At 33.4% G+C, this 21,630-nt stretch overlaps 1 protein-coding gene and 1 pseudogene across 2 annotated transcripts in view; both read right to left on the bottom strand.

The window, feature by feature from the left end:
* The window catches only part of LOC115233699, a 213,366-nt gene that overhangs the window by 110,408 nt on the left and 81,328 nt on the right, over window positions 1–21,630 (bottom strand). For both annotated transcript variants that reach the window (XM_029804263.1, XM_029804264.1), the window contains one exon: window positions 20,249–20,294. In XM_029804263.1, the coding sequence (XP_029660123.1) occupies window positions 20,249–20,294 (46 nt within the window). The remainder of the gene's footprint in view (window positions 1–20,248; window positions 20,295–21,630) is intronic.
* On the bottom strand, window positions 3,682–12,513 carry LOC115233700 (annotated as a pseudogene).

Genomic DNA, 21,630 nt, shown 5'->3' with positions numbered 1-21,630 from the left:
TTCCTGCTGCCTGCTACCAGGGATGCGCGAGAGTTGCTCTCGAATGCGATTTATTCGAGCACGATGGACGCTCTCATTGAACACTCGTGTGATATTTTGCGTGACATATAGATAGATCGAAACATGAATGCATGAAATATGGATTCAATAGAAATTGACATCCAAATGTATATTCCGAACCTTTCCCGATTTAAAGATTTATTTAGCTGCGAAGCCAATCTAACCGAATAACTAGCAAAATTAATTCAATCTCGGGACTGCAGAAACTTAGTTTCTTTGTGTATAATAGAGAGAATTATGAAAAGATTTATATAAAACTCAATTAAGAACAATATTGGAATATTTTTACATAAATTTGCTATAAATATATTGACTTTGTCGAAATGTCAATCAAATAAAATTCACCCATTAATCCAGTTAATTTATTTTTAAATATTAAATAAAATTAATTAATTTAATTAATTAATAATAAATTTTCAATAAGATATAATGTTATTTATAATATCAGGCTGGAGAGAAAGTAATCCGAATTTTTTTCGCAAAAAATATATGTATTAAGAAAAAATGGTTAGATTTTTTTTTTTTCTAATTAAGATAATTGCCATTTGAATGTTACTATTTAATTACTATTTTCTGCCATTTTTTAGCCAGAAGTTGGATTCCGCGCTGATAAAAGGCTCCTTGGTCGCGAAAAATTCTTCTGTTTCTCGATTTTGGCCTCATTTCAAAAGCGTTATCTCTTCAAGCTGTGCTGCATCCATCGAAATAAGTAGTAATTTGAAGATGCAATATCTGATGTGAGTAGGCAGGATGCGGAAAGATTTCCCAGCCCAAGTCTATCAAGGTGTTCACAGCGGTGTGAGATCGGGCGTTGTCGTGCAGAAGGATGGCCAGTTTGTAAGTCGGTTTGAGGCACTTTCCTTCCTTATTCATCTTGCACAGTGCTTGCAAACGAGTTAAAACAGTCTTGTGATCTACTTTAAGCTGTTTTGCTCACGTGTTAATTGTGCCAGATCTTCTTTCAACAACGCATTCAAATCTTCTGTTTCCATCTCCACTGGCTGCCAAAAGCGCGGTTTGTCTTCGAGGTCAAAATTTTCACTTTTGAAGCGTCTAAAAATCACCTCTCAAATACCTCATAAATTAATCGTCTAGTTTTGGTAGCGTTTTTTTTCTTCAAATTGGAAAACATAAAGACAAAACAGAAATTGTTAACACAAAAATTATTACAACATGTTGTACCGTTATCTAGTCGTGATCCGGATTATTCTTTCTCCCCAGCCTAATATAAATATATATAATAAATATAATATAATATAATATTTTATATTATTTATAATTGCTAATTAATTTTATTTAATAAATTTAATTACTTAATTAGATAATTTCATTTATTCATAACATATCAATAGCCTTAATCTGATATTTTTTAAGTATGAAATAATATCAATTTATAAGAGATACATTTTTATAGCCGATAATAAATATGCGAAAAACAGGCAAAAGTTGTTGCCCGAGATTGTTGTTTTCTTGTTTAAAATGAGATAAAATTTTCACCACCGGAGACAAATACGCAAACACAATTAATCTCACAAATAAAAGAATAATAAATTAAATAAATAAGTGCTCTCACATAGTTGCAGGACGCTTTTCCGGGCCATTTCCTCCTTTGTTGTTTATTCTGCTCTTTTATGCATTTTACAACACACACTCGCGAAAATACGGTTAATTACAATCGCGCGATACTTTGTACGGCACTCTCGACATTAATCGCACGCATACTTTATCATATCGCGATGGGAAAACAAAGGCGAGAACTATGATCAGTAACAATTAGCGATTATTATCAGCACTCGATTACGCACAAGCCACTCATATATATATATATGGTCGCATCTTAATAGGATTTTATTACATAAATGCTCGACTTGAAGTCAACCCGTATTAAACACGTAAAAAATACGAACATGTCGTCGATACAACGCGATATTACGAGAGTCGAGTTGAGAATTAGTTGAATAAATCGTTGGAAAAATATATAATCGAAATTCAAACATAATATATTAACAACACATATAAATTCCGCAAAATATACATACGCCATTAACGAACTCGAGTGTTGATACATAACCTTTTCGTTGCTCGAATAGCCGTGATTCTCTTACGCGTCATTCATCGCGAGATTTAATCAATTTCACTAACCGATAATCGCTAATTGCAGTAATGATAGAGAGAACAATCATATTTAGAGAAATGACATGACGACAGACGAAACGGTTTGCGCCGCTGCCTTCCCGTTCGGCTGTCCTTGTGCGAATGATGGTTATGGCGGCAAATAAACAATAGCGTACTTCACACAAATGTTTATTTGTGTACATATGTGTCGTGTCGTCTTGTATTACCTTTCAAAATACAAACATTCTCTACGATTACTTACGATTATCAGAGTCCATGTTATGGACTAATTCTTACAAAAACGAGACGTACGAACATCGCAACGACGGCTATTTTATGTGGAAAGACAAATATAATGTGTCAAGTTTTTATTAATAATACGTATATTTATACATGGGAAATGTAATATAATTTCAATATTAAATTTCAATTACATATTTTCTAGCGATTTATTATATTCTATCATTAATTCGCGTAATAAAAAACACGTGATATCAGAAAGTAAAAACATAATTTCCATATTTTAATAAAATATGGAATTGTAATAAAACGTCACATGTACAGTATTGATCAATGTCGCACCGTCGCAAAGCATTTAATTAATGAAACGATTGTTTAATTAATCCTATAATTTAGTAATTATCATTTGCGCAATTCGGTGTTTGTCGTTGAAATGTATCTCGGGAGATTTATTCGATCGAAATCTATCATTCAAATCATCGGCAAACCTGTATATATATTTGAATATCGTAGTTATGTGTGCGTGTGTGTGTGTGTGTGTATATTCCTGGATATATATCTGTAATTTTAATTTGTATATTATCCGCTTATGTTATAAAACAAAATAATAAAATTGTGTGTTTTAAAACGCGAGTATTCGTCATTCATTAGCAGTAGAAAATAATATTGTGGTATAAAAAATTTAGCCTTTTAATTTTCAAATGTCAAGCAGAATTATAGTTTTTGCATTTGTTTTTCTATCGCAATATAATAAAATGTGCGATTAACATCGAGATGTTAAGTGTTTGACGATCGTCCTATTCTACTAATTAGTGTGCGCGATCGTAATTAATCGTGTTTTCGCGAGCAAGTACCATATAAATATTATAAAGAATATAAAGGAATAAAAATGAACAAGAAGAAGATCCGGGGAGATATTGTACAACGGCGGAGCAATCGTGAGATGAGCAGTTTATTATATTTATTTAATTTATTAGTTTTTTTATTTGTAATATTTGTTTATTTATTTCTGCAATAGTAAATGCATATATGAGATATCCTAGATTAAAATTCTATTTAAAAATACTAAAAATATTTATAATAAAAATATATAAATCGATTAATATATTTTTTGTATAAATATATGTGAAATATTTCAACATTATGTTCAAGATTTATAATTATTTTGATTATTTATATAAGATTTATATTTTTGCCGTATTTTATAAAAGTTCATACCTAAAAAAACTTGTTTTCTATTTAAATTATGCAATCTTTTTTCTCTAAATTAAATATATGTTCAAAAAATTAATAAAATATTCAATTGCACGCATTATTGTTTAAAATATTAAAAAACATGGATTCTGTTTCATGCTTGGGATACATTTGTATTGTCAGACACTAAAATTGATCAATTGTGTATCGTAAATGTAAAACTATTTTTCATTACACAATCTGAAGATAATGAATGTACGAGAATTATATGTATAGTGTGTGTATGTACATACTGTATAAACTATTAAAAAGAAAATGTAAAAAGATGGTAGGTCGCTTTCTGCATATTATTTCAACCACTAGATGCTAGTTTTGCTGAAAAAAATCAAAGTATCTGCAATATCTTATTGCGCTTCCAAAAATATAGTTGTCATCTCGTCATTATTATTTCTCTGTTTCGATTTTAGTACATCTACCGCCGAGTCGATTACCGCGCATTATCTTGGCAAGCAAAATAATATCAAGGTTCTTTCCAATATAAAATTTCGTATCTTTCTTCTTTTCCGAGATAGATTCATTAATACGATTAATTTTAAATAAAATAATATGTAAATAAAATGAAATAATATGAAATAAAATGTGCGTGTGTATAAATGTATGGATACAATTCATAATAAATTCAATAAAAATTTGCATGTATCCGTCTGGATACAATCACTGACAATAAGTAAGACGATTTTTCACGCAATACAATAAAAGTACAGTAATTCTCACGGAATTTTACGCAGTCGGAATATTCTGTTTCACCCATTGTCTTGGTCTTTATAGGAAGGGCCAAGCATTCTCAGGTGTAAACGCACCTCGTTCCACGAAGAGTACGCATTCAAACTTTCTAAACTGCAATTTGTCTTGATCGTTGATATTTCAGGCTCGCGCGCCCCTTCTTTTGTCATCGATTTTGCGGCTTACAAGATTAAAGAGACGCCACGCGATAATTACTGACTGGTGAAATCGAGAGTCTTCATCGTGTATTTATAATCAAATATTCGGTACGGCACCTACCCTTTCATTTAAATAATTTTTAAGCGATTTAATGCCATGAGTGAGATTATACACTAATGCAATTGATTAAATTCCCGGCAATTATACGTCTTACATTTGCCCCGAATAGCAACGTAATGTAATGTTATGATAATTCTTTGATGCATAGAAATGTGATGCTTAAGAGTAAAATCTTCTTAATTGGTAAATGGTATAAATAATTAATAAAACATTCAACAATGTTTCAAAGTAATCTCATGATAAAATCAATTCTTAATAATGCTGAATTTAATATTCAGTAATATTCTAAAAAAAAATGTGCATAAATTTTATTTGGCTCCCTTGACATTAGGACCACCGACAACGTTATGACGTTTCCCATCTACTTACAAGGTAACCATCAAAAAAAAAATTTCGCATAAGTGCTATTAGGCAGTAGTTTATAACCAAGGACTACTTAGTGGTGACCAGAGGCACGTTTCTCCCAAGACAAACAAGCTGACTTCGCGGGACCAACGCGTAATCGTTGTGCTGCGTTTATATTGTGATCTATTATAAGACTCACGGGTTTCCACAAATAAATCTCGACGCGCACATTGTACCAACGAACAACTGTATACGTTTTACTCCGAATCCGCAAATTACACAGCCGTTTGGTCTGCGCGTCGGTCGGGTTGAATGACTGCTCGCCATTAAACTTTAATCGTTGTGGCAAAGCTTATTGTACTCTAAATCCGCCATAAAATTTGAAATTATTTATTTAAATCTTCCGATTAAAATTTAATTTTAATTTATATTCTAGTACGTGCAGTATAAATCTTGGTGACTTTTTTAAATTATATAAATTATTTCGTGTATTTGTGTAATCACATAATATAAGATTTGCCAATAGTGAACACATTACAAATGCAGACCGTTAAAAATTATTCTGATTATATATTTTATTTCAATAAAATATTATCTAAAATTTTTTTTTTCGTAAATATATGGTATAGATATAACAAATAGATTTGAAATATTTTTGATTCGTAAAATCACGTAATTATTTCAAACAGAATTTAAAAAATAGAATTGTCATGTAAATAAATTATTATTTTACATTAATTATTTATAATATAATTCAGCAAAAATAACACTTACAAATATAATTTTATTTTCCATTTTAAATTATATTTGTTGCCTTTGAGATATTCGTTAATATTCGCACTTTTTGCGGTTCGGATAAATGACATGTGAATCGTGCGGTCAACGTGCGACAACAAAAACCTTTTAAATAAAAGGTCACTTGCATAATAAAAGAAACGTTTCATTGCATTTCTCTTTTTCTCTTTCTCACAATTAATCTTAATATACGCATTTAAATGTTCTCACATTTCGAATCGGAATAAAAATTAAAATCAAATATAATTGTGAGAAAACGCCATGATACAAGCGCGCGATAAATTAAGTTATATAATGATATGTGTAAATAAATCGATTTAATTAAAGCATCGTCATATATAACAGATCTTAACAAAATAACTAATATTAAAATAATACTGGCATAATTATTTCTGTGTAATAATCACAATTACAATAAAACTAGCATTTGAACTAGGCCAACAGCGAGCAGAAAGTTTATCTTCATCATTTATTGAAGAAGAAAAGTGAATGCAGTTTGTATCCAAACTCCAAGCCAAAGATTTATTCCACGAAACATTATTAATTATTTTCGTGCGATGACAATGTGACACAAGTTTCTACGGTAATTTCTAGTATACTTATATAAACCCGACGAGTCAAATGTTTGAAAATAAATAAAAGTATATATGTTTCAACTTTATTATCCTGTTATGATTAAAATTCGAAATATTGCAAAAAAACAAAAAAGAAAAAGGAGAGAAAATAAAAATTTGCGTATTTTCAAAAATATTTTCTTCTAAATGATAATCAAAATTAAGGGACGGTATTTTCTTCAAATTTATTTTATGGGTATGCCAAACGGATTGCGATCTTTCATTCTTTCGCGCATGAAAAATAAAAATTATACTTTAGTACATACGAATTACTCGAAGTAGATTTATACTAATGGTATTAGTTTTTTATCACCGCAGTGCATTTCTACTGCTTTTTATTGAAACATGCGGCATAATACCTTTGATCCTCTGTAGAACTGAAACCCAGAACAAATGATTTTCTGCAGAAAGGTAGTTTCAATGAGCCGCATATATTTTTACATAGAAAGTTTTCATGGGATACATCATGTCAAAGAAAAGTTATACATGAACTGTAAAATCGGATCATTAGTGTGCATCAAATGTACTACATTCAATATTTATCTATTCATGGGATTAACATACGATACATTGGGTTAATAGAAACAAAGGAAAAATATAAAAATCTAAAATAAATATTAAAATAAAAATTAAGAAAAATATAAAAATATAAATAAAATATTATCTTAATAACGATATTAATTAATATTTCATAAATCCATTAATAAATATCTAATATTATTCAATATCGTTGCGTGTTTAATTAGAAATGGAAAAATATAAATGGAAATATATAAACTGAATTCATAAAACCAAATATTATTTATTTAGCAAAAGTAATAACAATATTACGTTTTTAGTTAATAAACATTTATCTTATTTCACTTTATAAATGATTAAGATACACAAAAATGCCAAAAATTTTGCAAATTTTCCAATATTTTTACTATTTACAATATGCAATGAATGTTTTCCAGTAGTTTTGCAGTACTAATAATATTTAGTAAATATTTTGCAATATTTTATGTTATATAAATCACTATTTAACCATAAAATAATGTTGGTCAAGAATTAAACACACGAAACTTTAATAAATTGTTGTAAATTTTTGCTCTTAATATACATCATGTACATGTTTGTTTATTTTGTGTGCCACGCATGTATGCTACATTATCTTTTAATAAAACAAATTACAAAAAAATAATGTTTTAATAGAAATAAAAAATTATTTCGCGGCTTTGGTGGTCTTCTCAGTTGATCAACGTTGCGTTGCATTACGAAAGAGTTCTATTGTTTCGAGGGAGCACACTTTTCATCGCGACAGCCCATAATTATCATGGCCCCACGATACTTTCTGGGTCGATTGAAATCCGCGATTTATCGAATGCGATAATTGCATGTGAAATACGTTGCCTTTCACTCTTCGCCGCAACAAAATCTTACTGGCAAACGAACAAGTTAATAAAAGAAATATTTATCGTTAATATGTCGTTTTGTTTCTTCGGAACACATAGTCGTAATAATTGTCATTTCTCATCAATCACTCATATAATTCGCGATCTCATCGCAATAAGCGACTATGCGGCCACCATAAAGAACGTGTGTGATCCTTTTTCTTTATTCATTAATTTCATCAACGTGAGAACGTGTCATATGAGAAATAACATCGGCCATCCGATAGTTTCCAATTAAACTAGAGCCAGTCGAAGCTTTTATTTTGAAACATAACTGTTATCGTGGAAGCCAGTGAGGCATTGAATATTGTCAAAGAATAATTAAATTCGATGTTGCGCAATATTTCAGTCGGAACCGCCGTAATCTTGTTGGATTAAAATTGACCCAGTTATTTTCCATAGAAAAACTAAGTTATCCCATAATAAACTAATAATACTTCAAAAACTGATGCACATATTGAATATCAGATTTTCTCAGATTTCTTTTAATAGTAAACTTGCGTTCCCTACTTAATTATATTATATATAATATGTTTAATATGTGTTGTATTTCTGATTAAAATTAATAATAATAATAATAATAATAATAATAACAATAATAAATACTATATCTTATTATTTCTCTTTATTATATTAATACTAGTAATTTTATTGCAAGATTTTATTACAATGTATAGTACATAAAAATAAAAAAATAAAAATCAATAATAGATTCGCAAATTATCCCTATTTCTGTTTAAAAATTTTACATAAAGGAACTATGAGAAAAAAGTGCAAAAAAGATTATAAATTCACTTATATATCATATTTATTTTTCATATTTTGATATGCGCCATATCGTTTAACACCAGTCTTACAACGCATCTGAAGACATCTCTTAGCGAACGAGCGCGTTTCATTTGATCAAGATGTTGCTTTTCACCAACTGTTGTTTCAGCAGCAAAATTTCCACAGGATCGTTCTCGGAAATCGCAAAGAAAACACTAGTCGCCTTTACTATCGAAATGATGTTCAATTGCTTTGCAGCAGGTGGCATCTAAGATCACGCGTATGCAAAATTTAACGGCTGCAAAATTATGACGAACGAGATAACGCTTAATGAAATCAATACATCAATTCGCGGATGATTCAGTAAATAATATCGTAAATAATATTTATCATATAAAGTAACTGCAGTTAAAAAATACTCCTACAATCGGTCATCGTAAATAACGCAAAAGTCAGAAACGAAAATAAAACGTTTATACGAGATTTCCCCCAAAATTAAAAAATTTGAGCCGGAAGCTCGAAATGTCGAGTTTATATGGTTTCACGAGAATTATACGGTAGACAGTAGAAATAAATGAATGATGCCTGAAGCGAAGCGAATACGAATCGAATGGATCCCTGGCCATCATATCATTATCATGTGATATGTGCGAATGAGTTTTATTGAGGGTGCTGGCGCGTGTCATTTTTGCGACAATGTCCAGCTGATAATTTGTGAAATCTAATTATCAACGAAGCCGCTCTTTCACATTTGCGACAACGAAATGCGTTTATTCGGTCTTTATATCTAGATTGCATTAAAATCATTTTTTGCGACAATTTTTATATAAAAACTAATAGTACTAAATTATAAAACAGAAATAAAAATATACATCAGCGAATAAGATACTGTAAAAAAATATATAGCTTATATATAAAGATTAGAAAGAATTATTCAACAACATGCATCAGAAATACAAGAAAATAACATTTAACAAGAAATAATAATTTATAAATATAAAAACATATTTTTATATAAAGGAATATGTTATATGTAAAATGTAAATTATATCTGTAATATTTGATTACAGACTATGTTAATATTATCTGTTCTTTATCGTTTGCAAAAGTTATTTTTTCTTTTATATATATAAAGAGAGAGAGAAAGAAAGAGTTCTTCTCATATAATTCATATTTCAAAGATGTTTTTATCTTCCCGAGAGCGTTGCTATATAACTTGATGAAACATGGGCTCTGACATAAAACGCTTACCTGCGATTTTCCGCTCGCGCATTCGCCGCCATAACGCTTCCGCCTTGCGCATCGGCCAATTCTCGACTTTCGCGCTGAAGCTGCGGAAGAACTTGTATTCCTTAAAGTGCGACATTCTTCTGCCGCCGGTGTTTTCTGTCTCGTCGATGTTACTGGAACTCGTTGTAGTGCTGGCTCGACAATCTTCGTTCGACATGTCTGCCATCAAAAACTAATTTCCCTTTCCGTTTCACATAAGAATAGCGTCGAGTTATGGTAATCGAATAATTCACCCAAAGTCGAATCGTTTGGCATGTTTTTTCTTCTTGTAAGAAAATATTGGATCATTATATTAAAGTCCTATTTAGTATTATCTTCATGGAATATATTCTCTTTCGATTAAAACATTTCCAGAGTGATATATATACATATATATATATATTTCTATAATATATTTTTAATTTATTCCAAAATATAATATATCTTTACGCTTAGCATAAATATGTCAAAATATAGTTCACATCTCTCTCTTAAGATATTTTGTACGTAAAATAAAATATCTTAAAGATATATTGTAATTCTGAAGTGGGGAAAAAGCGTACGTTTTCACAGCGAGAAGAATAAGAAAACTGAAAACAACTTCTATTTTCTTCACTGCGAACTGGGCCACTTGTTGCTACCGACTGCACGTTCTCGGCAGACGATTGTTTGCTGTATCACATCGTCGATCCGAATCCTTTCCGAAAGTCAGCAAGGCGATAAGCGAACGTAACGAGATTCGCTCGTAGAATTTCCGCGTAGCACAAAAGTTTCTCTTCCGTGATTCTTTTCTTTAGAGATTAACAACAACGCTGTTCTTCGATTTCTTCAGAGAAAAATAAGATTTTAGTTAAATCCTCATTAATTTTCCACCATTGTCTTGAAATTTATTTTCAATTGCTTTCAAATTCCTTTCTCCTCCGCTTAACTTTTCGCGTTTCAGAATAGATTTATCTCGTAGACGCTGGGAAATTTTCTTATATCTGTCCTTTTCGCAGAAAATCCTTTTATTCGTCCGACAGCCTGACATGACAGCTCGCTTTGAGAAATAAGAAGGTATAAAGTTTGTTCGGTTAATCCGAAGCGAGATCCTGAGAACTTCCGTCGACTAAACGATTAATCGATGTGGTACCCTTCTCAGTTTCGAAGAAACTCCATCGCATTTCCGACGAACGATTTTACATTTTCTTGAGAAACCGGCTGAGCTCAACAGCTACCGGCCGTCGTTTGCGGTCGACCATTTAATTGAATTCTATTCAGGTACCAGTAAATACTGCACGTATATATCTTCACGTTATTGTCGAGAAACATTGAAGACTCGCGCAAAAACGTTCATACTCCAAAAAAAATATGCTCCGCAATGCACCAAAACTGCAAATTTATTGATACGAGTGTTTGTTAAACCGGAACCATATCATTTCAGATAATTCCGTATTCTTCCCAGAGCCGAACAAAATATTTATATTTCAAATTGAACAAGCGATTATAGAAGGAAGATTTTTAGGAGTTTCCAAAAATTATCCTCTTTCAAACCCCAAACGATGTTAATCCATCATATTAAATGATTGTATTTAATCCCTTAAAAAATATAAAATTTGGAAACGCTTTTTTCTGATTATTTCATCTGCCAAACTTTATACCTTAAACTGCAAAAATAATAGCGCAAATATTACCTTTCGTATAAATGCATATTTATGTCAAACGAGATCACTTGAGAATATCGTTATAGAAAAACATGCAGCAGGTATTTATTATGAAAGGCTCACAAGCAGTCGGAGAATCTAAGAGAATAATGAGAGTTGAGGCTTAAAATATCCTCTGCCCCTTGACAGGTAAATCGATGAGAGAAAATAAATATGGATGAGTATTGTCAGATATTGATTTCCGAGACACATATTGATCTCATCTGTCAAACTCAGTAGCGGAACATATTCTAGAAGCTATTTTAAATCCAGAGACGTACAATAAGTAAATAGTGTAGCGACAATAAAAAAGTTGCAGTAAATGGAAAAGTTGGAATATTGTGGAAATCCAGAATTATTAAAAAAAAGTTCCATAACTGAAAACTTCTTATGAATCGGGAAAAATAATTAAAATTTCAAATTAAATTTCAAATCTGAGTATAAACAAAAAAAAAAAAAGAACACAATTTTTGTCGGACATTTTAGCGAGAATGAAAGAGTTGCTTCCGATGCGATCATTATCGTTTATTATACACGTTCTCGATTTAAGTTCCTACTCGCTAGACGCACAATTAAAACGAGATCTTGTGTCATGGGAGACACGCGAAAGGTATATACGCTGAAGACAAGAATCGGCAATTTTGATGAGCAAAAACAAGTTATATCGTGTGTAATAAAAGCTTTTTTTCCTGATTGTCTCTAATGATCGATAACTTTTCATCGCCATTAGGAAGCCGAAGAAAGCGACTCTTTGTCGAGGAGAAAGGTGTGTATCGCCATAAGTGAAGATGGCTGTTTTCCTCTTCCAAAGCTTTCGAAATCAACATATTTCCGCCAACACGTAAATCCTAATTTCCGAAACTACAAGTTTACGTTGAAATTAATTAGCAACCTCGTTTCTAATTAGAGACGGCGCATCCATTGCATTTAACACAAACATCTTTCATCTTAATTTGACACATAAAAGCGGATCTATAAACGAACAAAATTGAAACTTCAAGACATAAATTTGTTTAAGAATTATTATTTTATTTTCTATATTTGATTCTTTCCAGAAAATTCAATAATTATTAGTTTCAAGCGTTGAAAAATTATTATCCGCCTCTAATAGTGACCAAAAATTTCACATTTGAAGTTCATTATTTATTTTTATTATATTTTTCCACGATCTACTCTCCTGTCCAATTCAAATTTTCAATTCGCGCCTTCTTTTCACACAAATTATTTACAATTATGCCAATTCTTTGCTTTCCACAATTCGATACAATATCCTACTCACGACTTTTAACATTTTCTTTCGCCTTCAGACATTGGCCAACAAGAGTCAGGGAAAATGGATCGAGTTAGCTTGGTATAAAATCAAATTCCAAGTTTCGTTAACGAGCTTTTCCACGCCGCTGCAAGCTTGATAGCGGACACGATCGATACGTTTCTCTAAAGTCATCGTTGCATATGCGAATTAATCCTTCCGATCTCGTCGTCACTCGGGACACGGCGAGAGACGCATCTGAGAACTGTCCGTCATCTGGTGCACTTCGAATCGCGCGCGCATCTTCCACTGAATCATGTGATTATGTCAATGTGCTGTTACGCGAATTATTTACAGTTACGTCGCTATAAATCATCAAATATATCTGTATCTATCTTTTCTCGCATTCAACAACGCAGACAAGAATATTTTGTACTATAGATTATGTACATTGTGATCTCCATCGAGAGACTTCTGAGATAATAAAAATTGCAAGATATAATAAAAATGTTTAAAAAACGTTGCGGTTTTTAGAAAACGCTCTAATATTTCAGATGCCCTTTAATCATCTGTTCATTTTTGGAGCTTTTTGTATCAATTAAAATGCTTCATTGCGTTATTGGAATACGATGATCTTCGTCTGCGGTTTATAAGCATCGTGCGATAAGCGTATATTTATAAATAAATGGAAAATTATAGCATGACCTTTCGCGGTTCGCAGCATCATCTAAACGGAGCGACCGAGACGAAGGACTGCGGTTATTAAATCGCTGAAAACTACGAGGCAAAATACCATAACTATCATATTACAAAATATAAAGAAAATCACTTTAAAAATTAAAAAAGAAATACATTACTTAAAAAAATATAAAAATAACAATATATGCAATATTATTACTTGTGCAATATCTTATTTGCAATTAGTTAAAATTAAATTTCAGTACTATATGTACATCACAGATACTTTTAGTTTTAAAACATATTCTGTTTCTAAATGTGTTTAATATTTAATAACAAAATAATTAAACCTCAATATATGATATAGTCATATCATAATTATGCGAGATTAGTTATCCACGCCGCGTTATCAGTTTAATCGCGATAATATCTGCATCTAGTCACTTAGCCTGCAAATCAATAAATAAGCTGCTATTAGATAAGCTGCAGTCTTTTTCTCTCGGTTTGTCAACGAGGGTCAACAATGACCGGCGAGACATGGGAGGGAAACCGGCGCCTTTCTCCCGGCATAACGTGCGTTGTTCGAGCCGGCCGATCTCACCAAACGGCGAGATTAAATACTTCCCGGGCGAACAATAAGAAAGTTATCTCCTTATACGATCGAGTATCGATCTTAATTCGGTATTGTTACGAAACATCACTTAGCCATTGGCTAACGCGGAACGAACGGTTGTCTCGAATGAGCTCCAAAGTTCGCAATAATCAATGGATGGAGAGATTTTACATTGAACATTTTATATTGAACATTTATATATTTGCTATATTAAAAAAAAAAAAAAGATAAAAGTCTGAACTGGAATAAGTTGCATCCGATAATCATTAAGACCGATATTATGCCCATAATTAACGTTCGTTTTATGATCCCTTTATATATATATAAGGCGCGATAATAAAATCGACAATTTAGATAATCGATACGCAAGAATTGCATAAAGGGAAAGTTTTGCTTACCTACTTAAACAAGGACTTAAATGTCTGCGCGGATAGAAGAAATTAGATTTCATAATACGGCAAGAGATGAAAAAGGAGCTCTACGGCATTTAGATTTCACGCTAATGTATTTAAATGAAAACCGACATAGAGTCGGTCGTCGTTCTTGTCTCGATATCGCGGTCATGCCTCGTTTCGCAAAATTGTATAAATTTCGCAAAAGGCGAAGGGACGGAAAGTGACTTGTCGCCTCGTATAATTGCGGCAAAATGGCGAACGCAAATGGAGCGCGACCGCCGTGCGACAGCGGCGAACTTCGCGGATTCCTCCTGTCAATAAAGCCGCTGTCACACTTCGATGGACACTTCACGGCGAGAACCGTCGCGATTCTCGCATATTTTTAGCGCAGGAAATTTCACCGGATAAAAATAGTACGGGACGAACAAAGTTACGACGGCCGCGTACCGTTTCCGACGTGGGTTAACTTGCTTTTCGGTGCAGTCGATGAAGAATCCGAGGGAAGATCCCGACCCCCACATTTCTGCAATTAAACTGCGTGAAAGTGCTACCAGATGCGCGTATCTTAGAGGAACAGATGATACGGAAATCCGATTGCAGTATAAATATCGACACATCGAGAAAATATTCGGACTGTTCTGGCAACTAACTATTACAAAAATCTTCGACAGATATAGCAAAATTTTGTTAATATATAAAAACTTATCATTTCGCTTACAATTCTTCGCGAGCTCTACAAAACATTTTCTATATTTTGGTATTTTTATGATAAATGTAGAATATTTAATAATGCAATATTACACAATATTATATCCTTACGGCATTTAGATTTCACGCTAATGTATTTAAATGAAAACCGACATAGAGTCGGTCGTCGTTCTTGTCTCGATATCGCGGTCATGCCTCGTTTCGCAAAATTGTATAAATTTCGCAAAAGGCGAAGGGACGGAAAGTGACTTGTCGCCTCGTATAATTGCGGCAAAATGGCGAACGCAAATGGAGCGCGACCGCCGTGCGACAGCGGCGAACTTCGCGGATTCCTCCTGTCAATAAAGCCGCTGTCACACTTCGATGGACACTTCACGGCGAGAACCGTCGCGATTCTCGCATATTTTTAGCGCAGGAAATTTCACCGGATAAAAATAGTACGGGACGAACAAAGTTACGACGGCCGCGTACCGTTTCCGACGTGGGTTAACTTGCTTTTCGGTGCAGTCGATGAAGAATCCGAGGGAAGATCCCGACCCCCACATTTCTGCAATTAAACTGCGTGAAAGTGCTACCAGATGCGCGTATCTTAGAGGAACAGATGATACGGAAATCCGATTGCAGTATAAATATCGACACATCGAGAAAATATTCGGACTGTTCTGGCAACTAACTATTACAAAAATCTTCGACAGATATAGCAAAATTTTGTTAATATATAAAAACTTATCATTTCGCTTACAATTCTTCGCGAGCTCTACAAAACATTTTCTATATTTTGGTATTTTTATGATAAATGTAGAATATTTAATAATGCAATATTACACAATATTATATCCTTAAAAAAAAAAATTATTTAGGATAAACTCAAATAAAAATTTTATTTTGTCTAAATTCGTGAAGCTTATTTCGTTAAGAAATTTTAATTTTTGATACCAAATATCTTTTTAACTTTTGGCTTTGCTAAGAAAATAATTTTATCGCTTCGAATAACAATAACCAAAAATAAAAAGAACTTAATAAAAAATTTCAATAATTTATTATAATTCTTTCATTTCTTCCTTTTTATTCTTTCAGCACAAATAAATTATCTGCACAAATAAATTATTTCCCCATTTTTCAGAAGAATGACAATTCTGTTATTTTTTGACTATATATAAAATCTTGATATAAATACAGCTATCGTAAAAATCAATATTAAATCGTTTTTTGATCGCTCATTATAAAGAAATGACAACACTGAATTAGAAACGAGTAAACTTGGTCACTGACAATTAAAATATTTTTAAACATATGTGTTACTAATGCGTTACGTCAACGCGTGCTAATGGATGACGGATACCAAACGCTGTTCAAAAGCGCGGGCGCGCGAGGTTGACGGGACTGTGGCGTCCGAAAATTATAAAACACTTTTCCAAGAAGAAACAGCTGCTGCAAAATATCGTTTTATCCTCTTAACCCTTTTTTTCCGCGGGAAAGGTGGACTCTATATTAAGCGCGTCTAAACATTCTCTAATAATGACGTGCAATGTAGCAAATTCAAGAAACATTTGTGTATCTCACGTAATAACAAAACACTTCGTCTATAATTATTTTTGTCCCACGCACTTTAACATTTTCTGTCATAACAAAATTTCAAAAGCCTTGTAAAATAAAAAAGAAAGGAACACGTATACATTCACACCAACAAAATTGAGGAATATTTAAATCGGCTAGGATATCCTGCTGCATGCTTCGAAATAACCGCGACTCGCAAAATCCATCTATAATCGCTCGGATCAATCGCTCCTCCGGTTTTGATCAAAGGATCTCTCCGAGACGCAACCGGCCGCGCGCAATTAATTGATATGTACCTCTGGCTGGTGCGATCGTGAGATTAAACGAAATGTGCGTGTGACCATACGGCTCGTGATGAGACGCGCACGCGAGCCGCGTGGAGTGCCACTTCGCAAACTGCGGGCCCAACGTCGCGGTGGCTGTGATAGCGACGACTGGCGACGACTTCCATCGGAGGATGGAATAAAAGCCGCCGCCGACGATGACGGCGACGGCGGCGCCGCGGCGCAAGCGTCCCGCGCGGCCCGTTACTTCTTCGCTTTTTTTTTTATTTCCGTGAACCGATCAAATCACCTGTCCAATGTATATATGTTACCTATCCTGATTAATTCATCAAAATCCGAGGGATTAATATCGAGGATCGTGTTCGCGATACACGTCGCATACAATTTCAGTGTCTTTCACTTGCTCGTGAAAGAATTCTGTTTCCGCAAATGTTTATGCAATATTCGGCGATATAATATATTAAAAAAGAATCAATGAGAATAATTCCACAATTTTTTTTTCCTTTTATGTAATTCAAAATATATTTAAAATTAAGAAATTATACCCTATACATAACCATTGCTCTATACATTATAATATTCCTTTCCATATATCATTTTAAAATAAAATTATCGTGAAAAGTATAAAATATTTTATGAAAATGTGATTTTCACCATCTAAATACGAGAAACAGGACTTTTACATCAACGGTAAGCTTGATCGTTAATCACAATCATCGCTGCAGTGCCATCGGCTAGAAATTCTTAGAAATAATTTATCGCTTCAAATTATTTTGCGCCGATTATTTTTCGCCGCGTAAATTAAGCGCGATTTTCTCTGCCACGTTTGTTTGGCTATGAGAAAATGACCAGAATGATAGTAAATATACGCGAGCGGATATTAATTCGAATCGTCAAAATGAAGAGGCAACGAACAAATCACTTATCATTACCATTCGCTAGAGTATTGTTCTCTTTCTTTTACACTTCCACGTTGCCGAATCCAAGTGGTATTAATACGATCCAGATTTGTATGCGAGAGATGTTCTTAGATGATTGATTTTACCCAAATTCCTTAAGAATATTATTCTTCAACGCAGATAAATCATATTCATTTTGAACAATCACGATATTAAAAAGAAATAAACTATTTTATAAAAATAATTATAAATCCCTCTTAACGAAAAGAATTGATCAAAAATAAAAAAATTCAATATTTCTTCAGATATCTTTCCTCTTTTGAAATACATAATTTTAAAGATTCGGATGTTTGCAATTAAATTACAAAATATATTATACTACATGGTCCGGTTAAAAAGATCGATAGTTCTTCATTGAGCGTTGAGGAAAATATGGCGCAAACTTTTTATTTTTATATCAGGTAATAAATATCTTGTGCGACGCCATATAGGGGAAGTAATTTTCTAGTTCAAGGCGGCAGAGGTATTGCTGATTTTCCACTCTGTCGCGAGTCATCACGGAGAGTCGCTTCTTTTCATCCGCTATATTTCTATCGCAAGATTTATTCGATTAGCGCGGTGCCGATTAAATCGCCGCGGGCGAGAAGGAAAGTGCATCGCCGGTGCATCCATAGATGCATACTAACCTCGGGTGTGCCTACACCGGAAGTCATAATCACGTCGCGCCATGGGATCGCGGCGCGAGAAAGCAATTAGTTCGGTCGATAATTAATTAAACTTTCGCGATCGGATTCGACACAATACGAACGCATGAGCTCTAGATAGGAAGCGATAGAACTTTCATATATAGCGTGATAGAGAAGATGATATTGGAAGTCACTCTCGACATCTATCATTATTTTTACATTACCGTAGAGAAGTTAATTAAACTTCTTTCTTTTATACTATCTCGCACGTGTATCTCTCATTTTTGTACATTTATTTCTCACATTATATATATATGTATATTATATATTATTTATTCAAAATAAATGTGACAAAAATATAAATCTAAGTATAACAAAAATTTGATTAATATTAAATTATATTTGAAAAATTATGTTATATTTTAAAAATTATATTTTACTTACTAATAAAAAATAGAGAAATCATTTAACCAAATAGATTGCGCAAGATATTACCATCGAATCGTATCTATGTATGTCTACGCATATCCATGCAAAGAACGAGTAACTTTGAGATAATCTCTACAGAGTAGCGAAACTTGATAAATCTCGGCGCACCTTGAACATTGCGAGAATATTACACGGATGTCTTCAATTAATTTCGTGCTGCGTAACTGAGAATATTACACGCGCGTTAAGTCTAGCCGGAGAATCCCCTCATGTAATGAACACCCAGACACCGCATTAGTGTATCATTGGCGGTCCGAGGGCGAAAATTCCGTCGTTTCCAACGTCGCAAATTGCATTCGATTGCGTTGCGAGGGAAAATTGATTACACCCTAAACTCGTTATCGGACGCACAGCCCGCCGATATTATTCGATGGAGATCAGCCTATCGATCGATCGCAGGCGCGCCTCGTGCGTTTCGTTCACGCGATCAAAGATGTCAATATTCATTTTCGCTCGTGTCGGGCTCGTTTGCATCCCATGCGGGTGGCGTAAATTAATGGCAGATTGGCGTCGTAAACTGATCGAATCATCGTTCAAATGTAATCAGATGCGAGCCAAGAGATGCCAAACTCGCCAACACTATAATGTATTCCAAAGAAGCCATTTTTCGTTTAAAAATGAATTTTTCACAAATTAAGTAACAAAAAGCATTTTTATTCCTATTTAATTTGCAACTTAAAACTGATAGATCTTGTATATAATTAAATATTTCTATATAATTTCTGCAACTTTTAATTTCATAATTTCTCAGTGTTTTTTAAATATATATAATTATGTTTCCATTTCGTACGTATCCATCTCTCTTCAAGCACCAAATACGAATGTCGTCATATATTGCGCATGAAATGCGTGCATAGCTCAAATTATTTTCATATTTCAATTAACGCACAAGAAATCGAAATACCTACTCTCGCTTGATTTCAGGACTCTCTTGCCAAATCCACCCACGCGATAATCAAGCTATCAATATCGCTTTAAAATTGATTCGTTTTTTCGACCATTAAAAGTTTCCCTGGGTAATAGTTACGGGGAACGTACTGTATTGTTACAGTATCGACTTCGAGCATACCGGTTCGTATATGATCGAGTGGAATGGTCGTTTCGTTCGCTTACCTGATAGTTGCCGTTCCGACTGCGAGCGCGGCTGCTGCTGCAAGCTCTGAAAACAGCACAGAACGTATCATTGGCTTGAGAAACTGCGGAAAAACACTCTCGGTGCTTGCAGGACCGTGCAAAGAAAGGGTCAAAGGAGCACCTTTAGCGAGAACGATGCGTTTACTGCAGTCAAATGTACCGCGCGACGACAGTATTTCTCAAACTATTGCCGCGGTAAAAGGATCGCTCGAAATAAATTGGTTCTCCCGTTTAACGACTAGTTAATGAACTAGTAAAGCCTGTTTTATATCTCGGTGTAAGATAGGCGTTTCGAAGAACCGCAGCACATACGCTATTTGAAACGTCTCGAGATTCCAAGTGAATTCCTAATTACGATTATGCACACATAGATATTATATTAGTGTGCATTTAATTTAATCGTTTAAGAGCTGATAACGTAATTTTATACTATTATATCGGAAAAGAGAACCGGTTCTTTAACTTGGTCGGGTCGCGGACACGTTTTATTGCCTGATAATACGCGCAGACACAAAAGACACGATCGTTATCCTTTTTATCGATGATTCTAATTTTATTTTATTTTCTAGCAACGAAAGATAAATAATAATCGACGCGATTGAACCGTGACCCACTTACGGTATTGAGTCGGCCTCGAAAACAACCGTGACCTTATCTACATCGTGCCCCACCGAGTGGATGTATATATACCATATATCGATCGATATCCCTTCAATATTCACGAAAAAAATGAAAAACTCGTGATTACCCTTAAAAATTCACACACGCGATGCGCCGTTCTCGCTCCGAAAAGGGCATCGTTCACTCAATTATATATCGCCCTTCGAACACAGAATCACTAAGCGTAAAATTCAAATATGAAAAGAATGAAGTAAAAATTAAGAAGTTGATGAAGTGGTAATATTAAGTACAATATTGTTATACGACTTCCGAGAGAACGTTTTTACGTTCTTTGTATAATCATCTCATTGTTATTTTTAGAAATTCGATTATTGAAGCTGTCGTTAAAATATGATTCGTCATAAAAATAATACAAACAAGGTATAACTAAAATAAAGGCGATATCACGAAGCGAAATGTGTGATTTTGAAAAAGAAATGTTTCGTCATTATACGCGGTTATAAAGTAATGGATATCTCCAGGTATCGATGCCATATTTAAAAATCGTAAACTAGCTGTAAAATATCTTTTCAAACAAGATCGAATAGGCTATATTTTTTACGACTTACTAGGCTTCAAAGCGAACCCCGCGAGAAATTCTCAAACAAAAGTTATATCGTTTCTCGGGATCCTCGAGCTAATCATTTCGCCTACAAACGAGATATGAGATGAAACAATGTGACGCAGAGAGATACGCTACA

The sequence above is a fragment of the Formica exsecta genome, unplaced genomic scaffold (genome assembly GCF_003651465.1).
Source record: "Formica exsecta isolate Colony F162 unplaced genomic scaffold, ASM365146v1 scaffold182, whole genome shotgun sequence".
In the NCBI taxonomy this organism is placed as follows: Eukaryota; Metazoa; Arthropoda; class Insecta; order Hymenoptera; family Formicidae; genus Formica; species Formica exsecta.
Note: the sequence above shows the minus strand (reverse complement) of the source record. Positions and strands in the feature narration are given on the sequence as shown.